General features: G+C 37.5%; 1 protein-coding gene across 4 annotated transcripts in view; it reads right to left on the bottom strand.

Annotated features, from left to right (window-relative positions):
- Positions 1-14,162, bottom strand: part of LOC105838432 (tubulin-specific chaperone D) — a 139,066-nt gene that overhangs the window by 75,201 nt on the left and 49,703 nt on the right. For all 4 annotated transcript variants that reach the window (XR_004964306.1, XM_012683985.3, XM_012683986.3 and 1 more), the window contains exon 11: positions 5,724-5,927. Coding sequence is in view for 3 of the 4 variants with exons in the window: in XM_012683985.3 (XP_012539439.1) it covers positions 5,724-5,927 (204 nt within the window). In the remaining variant the exon portion in view is untranslated. The remainder of the gene's footprint in view (positions 1-5,723; positions 5,928-14,162) is intronic.

Below are 14,162 nucleotides of genomic sequence, written 5' to 3'. Positions count from 1 at the left end.
GTTTCCGAAGCAAAAGCTAGCGTCACGTTGAGTGAGGTACGGTTTTTGTAGAGAGGAATTTAGAAAAGGTAGTGAGAGTGCATGAGTAAGAGAGCGAGAGAGGTCGAGAGTGTATGAAAGTGGAGGGAGAAGTAAAAAGTGCATGTGTGGAGGTATCGAGGGAGAAAAAAGAATCGGGATTAAGAGATTATAGGAGAAAAGACCTGTAAAAGCGCGAAATGTAGAAGAGAGCAGTGCGTGATCTTTTGGGCGGGAAGCATAGAATACGTAGAGACAAGATAGGAAGCAGGTAGGAGCCAGGGACAGCGCGTAGGATTAAGGCCCCTTTACACGGGACGCAGTAAGTGGTGAAAAAAAGGGCTAAAGCTGAAGATTTTGCGAGAAAGGCGCGGCGTGTCTGAGCTTTTGCTGTTTTTTGGGATCGTTATTTTAGCCAAAGAGCAGTAGAGTGGAGACAGAGTTACATCAAGGAAGCGAAGGGGCAAGTAGAGGAAGAAAGATAGAGGAGGGAATTGCGGCAGTGTAGAGGTTAAAGAAGATAAAAAAAAAGGAAGGTTCGAGAGAGAGGAAGGGGGCGGAACAGGGAGAAGACTCGAAGGAGGGAGATGATGGGAGAATAAAAGAAAGAATTTTGTAAGGCAATGGCGGGTTTAAGCGGAATGCTAAAAAAGGATATTTCGGATTTGGAGAAGGGTTTAGGAGAGGAAACAAAAGAAATAAGAAAACAAGAAAAGAGAAGGAAGGAGAGATAGAAGAATTGAGGAGCGGTCTTAGGCGGAAAGAGGAGTGGGAAACAGAAAAAAGGAAGTGGTAAGAGGAGAGATGGTAGGAAGATTGAGGAGGGAGGTAGAGGAATTAAGGAAAGAGAAGCAGCGGAGGGAGCAGGAGAAAGGAGGAGGTACAGGAGAGCCGGGGAGAAGGCGGATGGGTAGAGGTTAAAGGGGTGGAGTGGAGGATAGAAAGAAGAGAAAAAGAGGAGAGAAAGAAGAATTTAGTTATTAGGAAGTTAAAAATTAAGTGAAAGAGAGGTGACAGTAAAAAATCTGTTAAAAGACTTAGAGGTAATGGCGGAGATAGAGATTAGAAGAATGAGGAGAGAGGAAAGAAAAACGAAAGAGAAGCGGTGATAGTTAGAATAAGTAGGGAAGAGCAGAAAAAGAAAATTACAAGAAAGGAAATTGAGGGGAAGGAAGAAGATAGGGGATGACTGGACGTGGAAAGAGAGGAGAATGAGATGGATTATGTAGGAGATAGAGAGAAGGAGAGCATGAAAAACAGAACATGGATAGGCTATCCGAGTATTAGAATTAATGATACCTAGTGGAGATGGGACGAAAAGGATGTTTTAAGAGACAGGAGGGGTGGGAAGAGGATGTTTTGTGCTTGGCGGAAACATGATTGTTTAAGACAGTGTCTCAATTGCGTGCGAGCAATGTCCCGGCGAAGGTGTCTTCGTCGATAAATCGGCGCAAAAAAAAAACAATAATAACGTTTAGACAACAAAAACGTTTAATTATCAGATTAATTACAATTTCTATTCACAAGTATTTCAATAGCACGAGTGCGCGATCGCAGAAGTTGCCCGCGCTTGTGCCCGGGAGCAAATTTCCGCCGAAAAAAACGAAGAGATCTTAACGGTAGCAAAACGTTACAGAAAATCGGACGTGAGTCAACTGCGGCTGCTTCGCGCAGTTCGTGCGTCTTAAGATCATGAGATAGAATCTTCTCGAACGAATCTGTGGTGGGTTAGCCGACCGACAAATGTCCTATTGGCATGCGATCGATCGATGCTCATTGCCGTGAATGTTTGTCGAACGGATAATCCCTGTGTGTTCGAGAAGCAATACATTTGTGTTTATTTCTCACGAATATACGGAAATCTCGACGACAGAGAAATTCTCGTGAGATTTCGAACAATGATTGAAAGAGAAGGACTGGGAGAAATGAAAAGGTAGGTGTCCGAAAGGATGTGTAGTGTGCGTGTTGGGCATCTAAAAGAAACAGGAAAGAAAGAGCGAGGTATGGCATGCTACGAGTAATAAAAATAAAAAAAGAATTGGTGGACTGGAGGGTAGGGATAAGGACAAAAGGAAAAGGGATGATAGGGGGGGTTGAGGATAAGGGAAAAGCGTGGAAGGTAGTGGGGGTGTATGTAGGAAAAAAGATGAAGGAAACGCTCAAGAAATTAGAGGAATGGATGAGGAGTAACTTGGAGGGATGGAAAACCATAGTAGGGAGGATTTTAATGCAAAAACGGGAAAAAAGAGGAGAGAGATTAGAAAGATAAAGGATGCTAGCGATGCCGAGGGAGGGAAAGACAGAAGAACAAAGGATTCAAAAATTAATAGAAAAGATAGATTATTAACGGATTTTATAGAGGAGAAAGGTTGGATGATTTTTAATGGAAACACCGAGAGAGATGAGAAAGGGGAATTAACATTCACAGGAAGGAAGGGGGATACGGTAATAGATTATATAATAGAAAATAGAGAAGTAAAGGATAAAATAGTGGAAATGGTGGTGAGAAATAAGGTGGACTAGGATCATCAGCCAATAGAGATTAGGTGCGGACAGGAGAAAAGAAGGTGGAGAAAAAAAAAGAAAGGATATGGAGGGGGTATGAGATGAAAAAGGATGTAAGAGTTTTAGAGAGAAATTAGAAGGGATAAGAAAGGGAAAAGGGAAGAGGCTGGAGAAGGAAAAGATAGAAATAGAGAGAAGGATAAAAGACACAATAGAAATGATGGAAAAGGGAAAAGAGTATAGAGGGGGAAAAGGAGAGGATGACAAATGTGAGGAAAAGAAAGGGATAAAAGAAAGAGACTAGAATATAAATGCATGTGCAAGAAAAAGAAGAAAATAAGAGATGAAAAAAAGTGCATTGGAGGTTATAAGAAAGGAGGATGTGTGGGCGTTAGTTAATAGAGAGAAGGAGAAAAGGAATAAATGAGGAAATAGAGATAGAAGAGTGGAAGGTGCATTTTATAATTTTGTTGGAAGGTAGAATGGTTATGGGAGAAAAAAATCGAGGGCTGGATAGTGGATACGGAACAGGAAGTAGGCAGAGAAGAGTTCAGGAGGATATTAAAAAAGCTGAAGGAGAGGAAAACAACGGGGATAGATGGGATACCGAACGAGGCGTGGAAATACGGAAGAGAAGAATTGGAAGACTGGGCAAGGAAATTCTGCAACAGGGTATGAAGGAAGAGGACTAATCGGATAGTTGGAGGGAGGGCATTATAGTACCTATAGTAAAGAAGGGGGAGGGAAAGCGGTAGAAGATTACAGGATATCTTTGATGCGCACACTCTATAAAGTGTATGCAACAATCCTAGGAAAGATTGAGGGAACACGTAAAGAGAGAGCTGATGGTACTGGAGAACCAGACAGGTTTTAGAAAGAGGAGGAGAACAATTAATAATATTTACACACTAAACTTTTCGGTTAACAGGCAGTTGGAAAAAAGGGGGTAAATTGGTGGCGGTATTTGTAGACTTGAAAGCGGCGTTTGACTCAGTAGATAGGAAGGTGCTAATAAAAGTAATGAGTTGATAGAGAGAGTGGAGAAAGCACTAGGAAAAAAAGAAGCAGAGTGAAAGTGGAAAAAGAAGTGGGAGCGTTTGGACAGTAACAGGAGTAAGACAGGGGTGCCCGCTTAGTCCGTTGTTGTTCAACTTTATATTAGCGGATTTGGAAAAAACGATGAAGAATTTAAAATGGGGGGGGGGGGTAGGATTGAAAGAGAGAAAAATAGGGTCGCACTTACTTAGACACGGTTCAAATAGACACGGTATTTTTGGACACAATATCTTACTCACCGCTCACTTGCACACCGCTAAGTTAGACATGAAAAGAAACGGACACATACACACTCACGCGCACGCGCGCGTGCACAAATACACACACACGGGGGTGCAAAAGAGGCTTTTGTCCCCCTCCCGCACCCACCCCGTCGGTAGGGGTGCCCTTGGCATAGTTACTTCTCACTGTGTCCAAGTAAACGGTGTCCAAAAGCACCGTGTCCAAATGAACGGTGTGCAAGATATTATGTCCAAAAGCACCGTGTCCAAGTGAACCGCTCTCGAAAAATATACTCGTTGGGATATGCGGATGATCTGGTGTTATTGGCGAAAGGGGAAGGCAAGATGAGGAGTATGTTGGGGAGGCTGGAAGAGTACTTAGAGAGGAAGGGGTTAGAATTAGAATTAAACGCGGACAAAGCAAAAGTATTGAGATTTAAGAAAGAGAGAGGTAGAATGAACAAAGCAGAGTAGAGATGGAAAGGAAAGGTGGTAGAAGAAGCAAAGGAGTACAAATACTTAGGCTATATGTTACATAGAAATGGAAGGCAGGATGCTCAGGTAAAACACATGATAAGGAGAGCGGCGGCGGTGATAGGGCAGGTATGAGGAATAGAGAAAAGGAGATTTGAAGAGGATTAAAGATAGTTATAGCTCTTTGATAGATTAGTGTGGACAGTTATGAAATAGAGATCTGGGAGTGGAAGGAAAGGGAGGGAATGGAGATAAAAAAGAGATATCTAAAATGGGTTTTAGGGGTAGACGGGAGGACACCGGGATAATGGTAAGGGAAGGTCAGCGGTTCGGGCATATAGTTTTGAGAGAAGATTGAAGAGGGGAGAGAGAAACGGATTGGCAAGAGAATGCTGGGAAAAAGTAAATCCCGCCCGGGATTAATCGCCAAGATGTTCGCAATCGAAGTGAGGATCGAGCGTCAATCCTAAGAGAGTCACGCCGCGACACGCCCCACTTTGTCTAAATGCATCAGACCCCTATTGGCCACGATCCTACAGCCTAATTCGCGCGCGACACATTACACATGCGGTCGCTATACGCTCGTAGATCTTGAGCGCAAGACTCTAATTCATTCGCCTGTCTAAAAAGAATCCTTTTCGGGTCCGCCAAATCTTGAGCTATCTCCGTCCTCTTAGATGTCATTCTCAGACTCAAGTCTCATGGACCGACAGGATACAATTCCTCTCGGCTTAACTGTTCTCGCCGAAACATATAATCCATCCGGATATCGTCTCTTCCATGCGCCGAGCGGCCATCGCGAAGGTACTTTCTCAGATCTTGCTTCCATTCTCAAAGGGGTGCCCTTGGGCGATCCTTCAGCGGCAGTCAGTTCTCCTCCTGGAATCTAGACGTTCTTCCATTTTCGCGGTGAAACAAAGCGTCGAAATAACAGAGAATTCCGGATCGCGTAGCCATCGATCTCTACCGTACTTAAAACGTGACGCTTAACGACTTAATTAAACAAAAAGACGGCACGCAAGACGACACACAAACACAAGACAAAACGCGCGACACAAACGCGCCCACTCCTGTGGTGGGAAGATGTAGGATCCACGTAAAATATCGCGGTCAGGCCTGTAGAGCCCTTGTAAAAGACGGCAACCCCCAAACGTTACGTCAGACTATATTGCTAATGCTTGGGTTACTTAAATTGGGAAAAGGGTAAAAACATTAGTGTGCTCCTTAGTATACTTTGAGAGTTTTGTACACACGCGAAAGCCGCGCGCCATTATCATGTGCCACGGTTGCACAAAACGGAGCAAATACAACATTTTCATTGTCTATATTTCTTTGATTTCACCCACTCTTTATAGGGCAAGCATGATGCTAGCAATATGTAAGTATTATATATATGATGCACACGCATATTTTTTTTAAACAAAATAATAAAAGTATTTTTCAACTTACCTGTTGCTTGTGCAAATCCTATTCTAACGGACTGACTACTCGATTGCAAGGACTCCAAATAACGATTCACCACAGCATTTCGTGTGTCATAATCAACATCAACATAATATTCCAGAAAGAAGTTTGTGTGCGCCTCGGCCGCTTTCAATTTAACTGCCGATACTTCGTGGCTCAAGCATTCCTCTAATAATTTCTGCCAGTCATCTATATTATCAATTATGGATATTAACACGTGCAAAAAAATTGTAGATAAATAAAAGATGATAAAAATATAAAAGAGATCCTGTATTTATGAGTTTAGCATACATATTCGTTCTTAGTAAATAAATGGTTATTTTCTCAGAACATATACAAACACCCTTCGCAATTAAAAAATTAAAAAAAATAAAAAGTAATAAAGAATTGTGTATCACTATTTTTTCATTACTCACCAAAACTTAAATAAAATCAATATATCCAACTGGTAATTATGACTTATTATATTGTTAGGCAATTATTGCTAAATATTATAGAAAGTTAAGATAGTTCTATCATCAAACAATAATTCTAAAAATAAATACTTTTTTTAAATAATATTGTCCAAATTAGTACTTTTCAATGTTTTTCAATTAAAAATCAGTTGCCGATTATTTTTGTAAGAAAAATTAAAAGGTAGTTTTATTATTTCTTAAAATAAATTACAATTTTTGTTACATGTGCGTAGAAAGTCGATCATTACGCGCCCCTTTTTTGAGAAAAACGCCATTTTTCCACGAAAGTTTTGTCACAGAAATAATTCATTACTTCACCATTTTTGTCTTGCCAATGGCATAAACAGTGCACTAAGATATTTCCACACTACTTTTTCAAATCAAATTACGTCAATTTTCAAATTAACTTCAATTGGCTTCATTGATAGTAGCGTCAACAACTATCCGTATATTCAGATCAATGAATAATAGTGTCAATAGTCAGAAGCCGATACGTAGTGATTAATGTCATAGCATTTTCGACCAGCTTTAGGTTAATCGTTCCGGGAACGATGAACTATTTTTGTAAGGATTGATTTTTTATATGCAATAAAAAGTCAACGTATGATCTGCCATTTTATTAGTTTTATAACTAGAGTTTACTTCATAACTAGAACTTAACTCAGGTTTATAACCTTTTCGGTCGAACATTTTTCCCTCGTAAACTAGGTATAATCGCTCCGGAATCAATTAACCTACGGCCAGTCGAAAACGTTATCAAAAAGAAAAATACCAAAAATCCGAATATTGAAACACTACCCGAAAGTGACAATAGACTCATACCTTCAAAGCTCGTCCTACAAATAAGACTACAGAGAAATTAATTCACTTGAAACCATAGATTTTACACCTACATAGATACCTACATGAACTTTCTAAATAAAAACGTGACTCCGAGTTGAAATAACTTGTCTATTCTTCACACTACGCATGCGCGGGAAGTTAGGCGCAGTATATATTTGGGCATAATGCAATGCATGATAAACCATATAAATACTTAAGTAAAATATAAAAATATAATAATATTGCAAAAAAGGTCAATGATCTAATATAAGGCAAAGATAAAAAATTTAATCTTTATTGTTACGCACATACATGACGAGATAGATATAAGATTAGAGCATTAAAAAATTATTGAAAAGTTGCAAAACGTTTCGACTCTACTCAGTCCTTTTCAATTAGCATAAGATGTAATAAAATTAAAAAGAAGAAGTACAATAAAAAGAGAGAAAAACCGCAAAAAACGCAAGAGTAACATCAAGTAAAAAGATAAACACAAAAAATATTTCAAAAATTGTGGAATGATATATAAATTAGGACGTCAGATACAATGGTATATCGAGTTATAAAATAAGTCAGATTGTAAGTAAGATTAAACATATCGTTAAGTTCACTTTCCTTTTGACTGTCGTTTCTTGTACATCCATTATATAGTTGACGATATAATTTTTTAAGTCTTTGTACTTTTCATTCTTTTACCAATTAACAAAGGCACACGTAAGTCTCTTACAATATCTACTTTTCATTTTTTATATTATTATTAACATTATATATACATACTTTTTAACTAACCATTTATTTAATTTTATTACTTTTTTATTTTATTTATTTATTTATTTTATTATTATATTATATATTATTATATTATAAATTTTTAACTCTCAACTATCAACTCTTTGATTTGTTTTATCGCTTTTTTGTTTTTTAATCTTTATAGTCTTAATAATTTTACTTCGTCTGACGCCCCAATTCCGCTATGTATCACATCGCTACCCGGCACATTCCTAATTTTAAGTCGCTGTTTGGCCACAATTTGCGTGAAAAATCGAAAATCCATATAGTGCAGAGAACGTGTGGACGAGGGACTCCGCCTCTCCCTCTGCACCCCCTTCCCGTATTTTTTCTTAACTCTAATTCAACTCAATTTTAAGTTGTTATTTGGCCACAATTTCAAATTTGACATCATAACATGATTAATTGGATCTCCATGAGCAGTACGTCATTTCGCTCCCAAAGCAAAAAAGACTAAATAGAATTAAATATAATAATTCCAAACAAATTAATAAATTTTTTGAAATTATAGGTTCTTTGTGTCCCATTGAAGAATATCATAAATAAATAAAATTGTTGTATATAAATATGTCATATATGTAATATTATACACAGAAAAGTGAACAATTTCATTATATTTGCAATACTTTTTTGTTAATAATTTTTTGTTAATAATTTTTTAACAAATCACAAACAACGGTTAAAAAAACTTTTAAAAATCGCTCAGGAGGGTGACCTTGACAACGTAGGTCGAGGTCATCGGAGCTAGCAACCCTAAATTCAATAATAAAACATAAAACTGAATTACCCTTATACGAAATATCGAGATCTCTTAACATTAGAGTCCTAATACGGTGCATGCCTTGCATATCTCTTTTCATAGCCTTGGATAGTAGTATATTAAAAACACAAAAATAATTGAAGAATAATAATTAAGAGTAGTATACAAGGTTTTTGTACAAAAACCAAATAAGTTTATTTAAAAAAAGCGTTTGGGGCGTCACATTATTCTGTGTCAGTAACGTTGTACCATAAACAATTTTGTTGCAAGAATAAAATAAAAAACAGAATATCTAAATACTAAATATAAGTTGACTTTTGTTTCAACGATCGAGTGAGGTAGACGTGTGTAGCGTTACGGTGATTATCAGAGTGAGATTAAGTAAAAAAAGGCTGTAGAGATGGTAGAGTAGTGTGGTGTGGCTGACAGGGGATAATTAAATTGCGTGGGAGAAAGGTGTACAAAAGAAAAAAGTATATTAAATAATAGGGTCGGTGGACAACAAAGTAGGGGCAAGGAGTAGATAGAATTGAGATGGGCGAGCGATATAGTAGAGAACAGAAGCGCCGCTTAAAGATTTAGTTGGGAGGTAAAGGATGAACAAAGTAAGTTTAGAAAGGGCAACGGTCAAAGTAAAAAACATGGAGAGAAAGAGAGAGAGAGAGAAAGGAAGAGGGATGGCAGCTGTATTTTGTTAGATTTTATAATAAGAAAGTAGAAGAAAAAAATTAAGAAAGCTAACAGTAGAAGTAAAAGAACAGCAAAATCACTTGCAGGAGAGGATGGGGGTAATTTAAATAGAAAATTAAGGAACTAAAAAGAAGTAGTAGAGAGCTTAAGCAATATAAAGGTTGAAATAAAAGAGAAAGTGAAGACAGTGCTAGAAAAACAGGGAAAAAGGATGAGAAAGGAAATAAAGGTAAAAAAAAGAAATTAACAATTTTAAGGGAAAAGAAAGTAGATGGAAAAGGAAAAGAGAAACTTTAATAGATACATAGCAGGAGTTAAAGAGAAGGATAGAAAGGATGGACATTGGCAGAAATAGAGAACGGGAGAATTAGAGCTGGAGAAGAAGATAGAGATGAAAGATAGAGAATAAAGAAAAAGGAATATAATATTAGGTATACAAATAAATTCCCCAACCAATTCCCCAACCCAATTCTTTCAGCTACATTTAAGGTTAATTTTAAAAGAAAATAAATTGAATTGTTCAATCAAAGTATTCGCCGTTGCTTTCTATAACTTTAAGTCATCTTTCAGGCAGCTGATGAATTCCATCTCGGAAAAATGTTACGTCTTTGGACACAATAAACTCATCAAGCCATTTTTGGATCTCATCCACTGATTGGAAGTGCATCGGACAAGGCGTGTTGCATCGACCGGAACAAGTGGTAATTAGATGGAGCAATGTCTGATGAATACGCCGGGTGCTGCAAGACGTCCCAGACAAGACTCATTATGGTGTCTTTTATATTGGAAGCAATGTGTGGCCTGGTCATGCAACAATTTCACTGGTCGTTCTCCTTTGCCAGTATACGAGCGTTTTCATTCTGCTTAATTCAAGCATATTAATTGACGTTGGTAGCAGTCCGCAGTAATTGTTTTATTCGGTTCCAACAACTCATAATAAAGCAATGTTAATGCTTCGCTGGGATTTACCCATGACTTTCTGCGTTTCGGGTTGTCATAGAGTATTGTCATAGAATCCATTTCTCATCGCCCGTAACAATTTTTCACAAGAAAGACGCTGCTTATTAAGAAGAGAAAGACACGCTGCCACTCGTTGATTTTTGTTGGTTGCAGTGAGTTTATGCGGAACTCATTTTCCTTCTTTCTGGATTTTTCTCATCTCATGTAGGCATTTGAAAATCGTTTGCTACGTTACTCCCAACTGTCCTGCAAGCTCTTTTTACGTTTGTGCCGCATTCTCAGCGAGCAGTTGTTCAAATCATTGTTGTTGCACTTCCGAGGGCCTCCAGGGCGTTGTTTGTCGATTAGATTGAAATCACCGCTTTTAAACCGCTTAAACCAAAATGCGCACACATCGTACGATACAACACCTTCGCCGAAAAAGGAATAAATCGATTCGCACGCCCTTGCAGCATTTTTCCCTTGTTGGAATTTGTAAAGAATGCAGTGTCGGATATGCACCTTATCTGTTGCCATTTTCGACTCTACTGAACTAAATAACTGAACTTTTGAAAGTTATGTTGGGCTTTTCGCCAAACTATGTTATTTTAAATACACTGGAACCCCGCGTTAGCGGACTGTTCGGGGCTTTGGTCCGCTAACGCGGGATTATTTCCTATTGCTTGGTTTCACTCCCACTCCGTGAAATACGCGACTGCATTGCTCATTGCTATCCCCCACACACGCTACTCATGTGGGCCGAGTGCATATGGAGGGGATAGTTTCCGCTAACGCGGAGTACGCTAACGCGGGGTTCCAGTGTAGCTATATGTCAACACTATATAACCGCAAAAGAGAGGGAAAATCAATTGATTTTAAAATTGATTTCATAACTGCTTAAAATAATTTGGATTATTCATTTGTACACCTAATAATTAGGGGGATACCAGTGAAAGAAGAAAAAAGGAAGGAAGCGGTCAAAAGGGTGTTTAAAGGAGCTAAAGTCGCGATGAAAGGCGTGAGAAGAATAGGAAAGATAAATAGAAAAGGAAGAGAAATAATATAAGTAAGGTTAAAAGATGAGAAACAGAAGAATAAAGTGTGGAATAAAAAAAGAAACCTGAAAGATAGGGAACAAACAATTTTAAAAGACTCGACATAAAAAGAAAGAAAAATGAGATAAAGGTTAGAGAAGATAGCAGGGGCAGAAGAGAAAGAAAACAGGGTATAAATATGTTACGGTAGAATCAGGATAGAAGAGAGTTTTTGGAGAGGGAATGATAAAGAAGAAGAGGTACTTAAAAATGAGAAAGGAGAGATAAGGATAGAGTAGTCGGGGAAGAAAAAAAATAAAGAAAAGAGTAAAGGACGAGAGGCTGAGAGAAAAGAAAATCGCCTTCTAAAACGTGGCGAGTTGGGAAATAAAGATAGAGAATGTTGGGCAAGTTTAAAGAAATGGGAGGTGATGTTTTTAATGGAAACATGGTTAGATAAAAAAAGGTGAGAAAAGGTAAAGAAGTAGAGTATCAAAAGACTTTGAGTGGGATGTGCAAGAGGCAGGGAGGAAGAATAGGAGAGGTAGGACAATGGGAAGAATGACAGTAAAAGTAAAAAGGAAGTTAAAGAAGTTAGAGATTAAGATAGTAGAACTAGAAGAAGGTGTGATGTCGATCGGAGTCAAAATAGGTATGAAAAGTTGAAAGATTGTAGGAGTGTATGTAAAGAGAAAGGAAAGAGAAATCAATACAAGTGGTGAGATAGGTTATGGAAATAAAGGAAGGAGAAACTATAGTAATAGGGAAGGGGGAAGATTTCAATGCAAAGACGGGAAGGAAAAAAAAGTTGGATAGATGATATGGGAGGGAAGGAGACGGTCAAAGGACAATAAGATTCATAAAGAAAGAAGGAAGCTGTTAGAGATAGGAGAATGTGGGTAGAAAATTTTCAATGAGAGTATAACAGAAGATAAGAAGAGGGAATTTACATACACAGAAGATAGAGGAAGCACTGTAATCGATTATGTATTGGGAAACAAAAGAAAAAATAGAGACTGTTAGTAGAGGGTAAGGTAGATTCGGATTATTTTCCGGTAGAGATAAAAATTAGGGATGGAGGAAGAGAGAGAAAGGAGAAAACAGAAAGTAGAAGTATAAAGGGAGTTTGGGACAAGGAGAGCAAAGGGACTTGTTTCAATATTAGTGTCACTAATTGATATTTTTTATACGCTAAATAGAAAGTACACAACCCTGCTTAACTCTCATCGAAAGCAGAATCAGTCAAAATCGATTTATGTCATAGAAACATTGCAGCACCAAGCAAATAAAAAATAGAAATGGCGACTAGGAGTCGGCCCGCGTCAATCCTGTGTTTGTGATACTTTGTACTTTGTATGATGAGAAAGCATAAATGAAATAGACGAGTTTTCGTCCACTTTGCACAGGAGTCACCATACTATTTTACTGCTCGTGTTATTCAGTGTCAACAATAAATAACGCGATGCCACCAGATAGTTTTAATATCGATAGTTATTGAAATACTTGTAAAACAGCTCGATTTTGTGTCACAAGTTCATTTTTCTGTTGTTTTCACTAAATTTTACGATGATAGAAGACTAGAATATTACCGGATATTCGGAAGCATCGTTATATTTTTTTAAGGAAATCAGAGACCAAATAGATAATGTCTGATTTATGTGAGTTCTGGATTGATATCCAATGCTTCGTTGCGTTATATTGTAACGTTTTTTGAATATTGCGCGCTTTAACACGCAGTGATGCAAGACTCGTGGCGCGATCAACGCGGCGCTTTCTCGCCGATTTGTGATTTCACTTGCATCTGTTGGCACCAGTGCGAGCGGGACCGGATGCGCCAGAACTAAGATGGTGGTCGTTGTATCAAGTAACACGCGCTAGTAAGTAATCGCAATAAAAAGGTTTATTACAAATCTACAATACAGTTCGTTCTTCCCGTCTATCCAGTCAATAAATAAAACGTTCAGATAATAACAAATAAATATTGGCTGTTTTTCTTTTAGGGGACACAAATCAATACAAGTTATTATACTCGAGTACAATTTGCCAGCAATATTTGCCACAGTTAAATAAAATACAATATACAGCAGTGCTCGGAATTAGTTGCACATTTCGCCTCGATTCCTGAGGCACCGCATGCTATACCCCCACTATCGCTCTAGGCTCAACGGCTGAGCTGCCGATCGCGCGCGTGGCCTTGTGTCTCAGAAGCGTCCTACGATAGATATGCCTGGTCCATTCGCGTGATTAAAAAATTCTCTTGCGTTGTGAATATTTTTTTTATTTTTACAGACAATTAAAGTTATTAATATTATTTTTCCTCCTGAGTGATGTGGAAAGCTATTGACAAAATTGCAATTATTACATTGTGTTATATTATGGTCATTATATGTATATACAAATATCAGGGATCATACTCTCTATTTTTTTTATTATAGGGGAAAAAGAGGAAAATCTTAATGAAAAAAGAGGAGATTTCTGATGAAATAAGGGGAATTTTAATTGATAAGAAACAATTATATATAACGTAATGTTATTCTTCTTTAATAAAAATAATCATTAAAAAAAACAAATTTTTTTAAACAAATTAAATTCTTTCTGTGTGATGTATGTATTATACATATACACGCACGCTCAGCTTAATATCTTATAAACTTATATAATATCTTACAAACTTACATAAATTAATAAAAGATCCAATGTTATCGCAGTAAAATAATTAGTACAATTGTTTTATTTTATCACATTTAGATATTGCTTATTTTTTACTACTAAATGGGTCACTGACATTCTCACTAGCTTTAAATTTTTTATTAACTGTATTCTCTCTCTTAATAAGTTGAGATTTCCGTTTTTGAACTTTTCCTCTTAATTTTTCAACTCTAACTCTTTGTTCTTTCTCTTTATTTCGAAGATTTTCTAAACTCCCTATTAATTC

The sequence above is a fragment of the Monomorium pharaonis genome, chromosome 8 (assembly GCF_013373865.1).
Source record: "Monomorium pharaonis isolate MP-MQ-018 chromosome 8, ASM1337386v2, whole genome shotgun sequence".
Taxonomy (NCBI): domain Eukaryota; kingdom Metazoa; phylum Arthropoda; class Insecta; order Hymenoptera; family Formicidae; genus Monomorium; species Monomorium pharaonis.
Note: the sequence above shows the minus strand (reverse complement) of the source record. Positions and strands in the feature narration are given on the sequence as shown.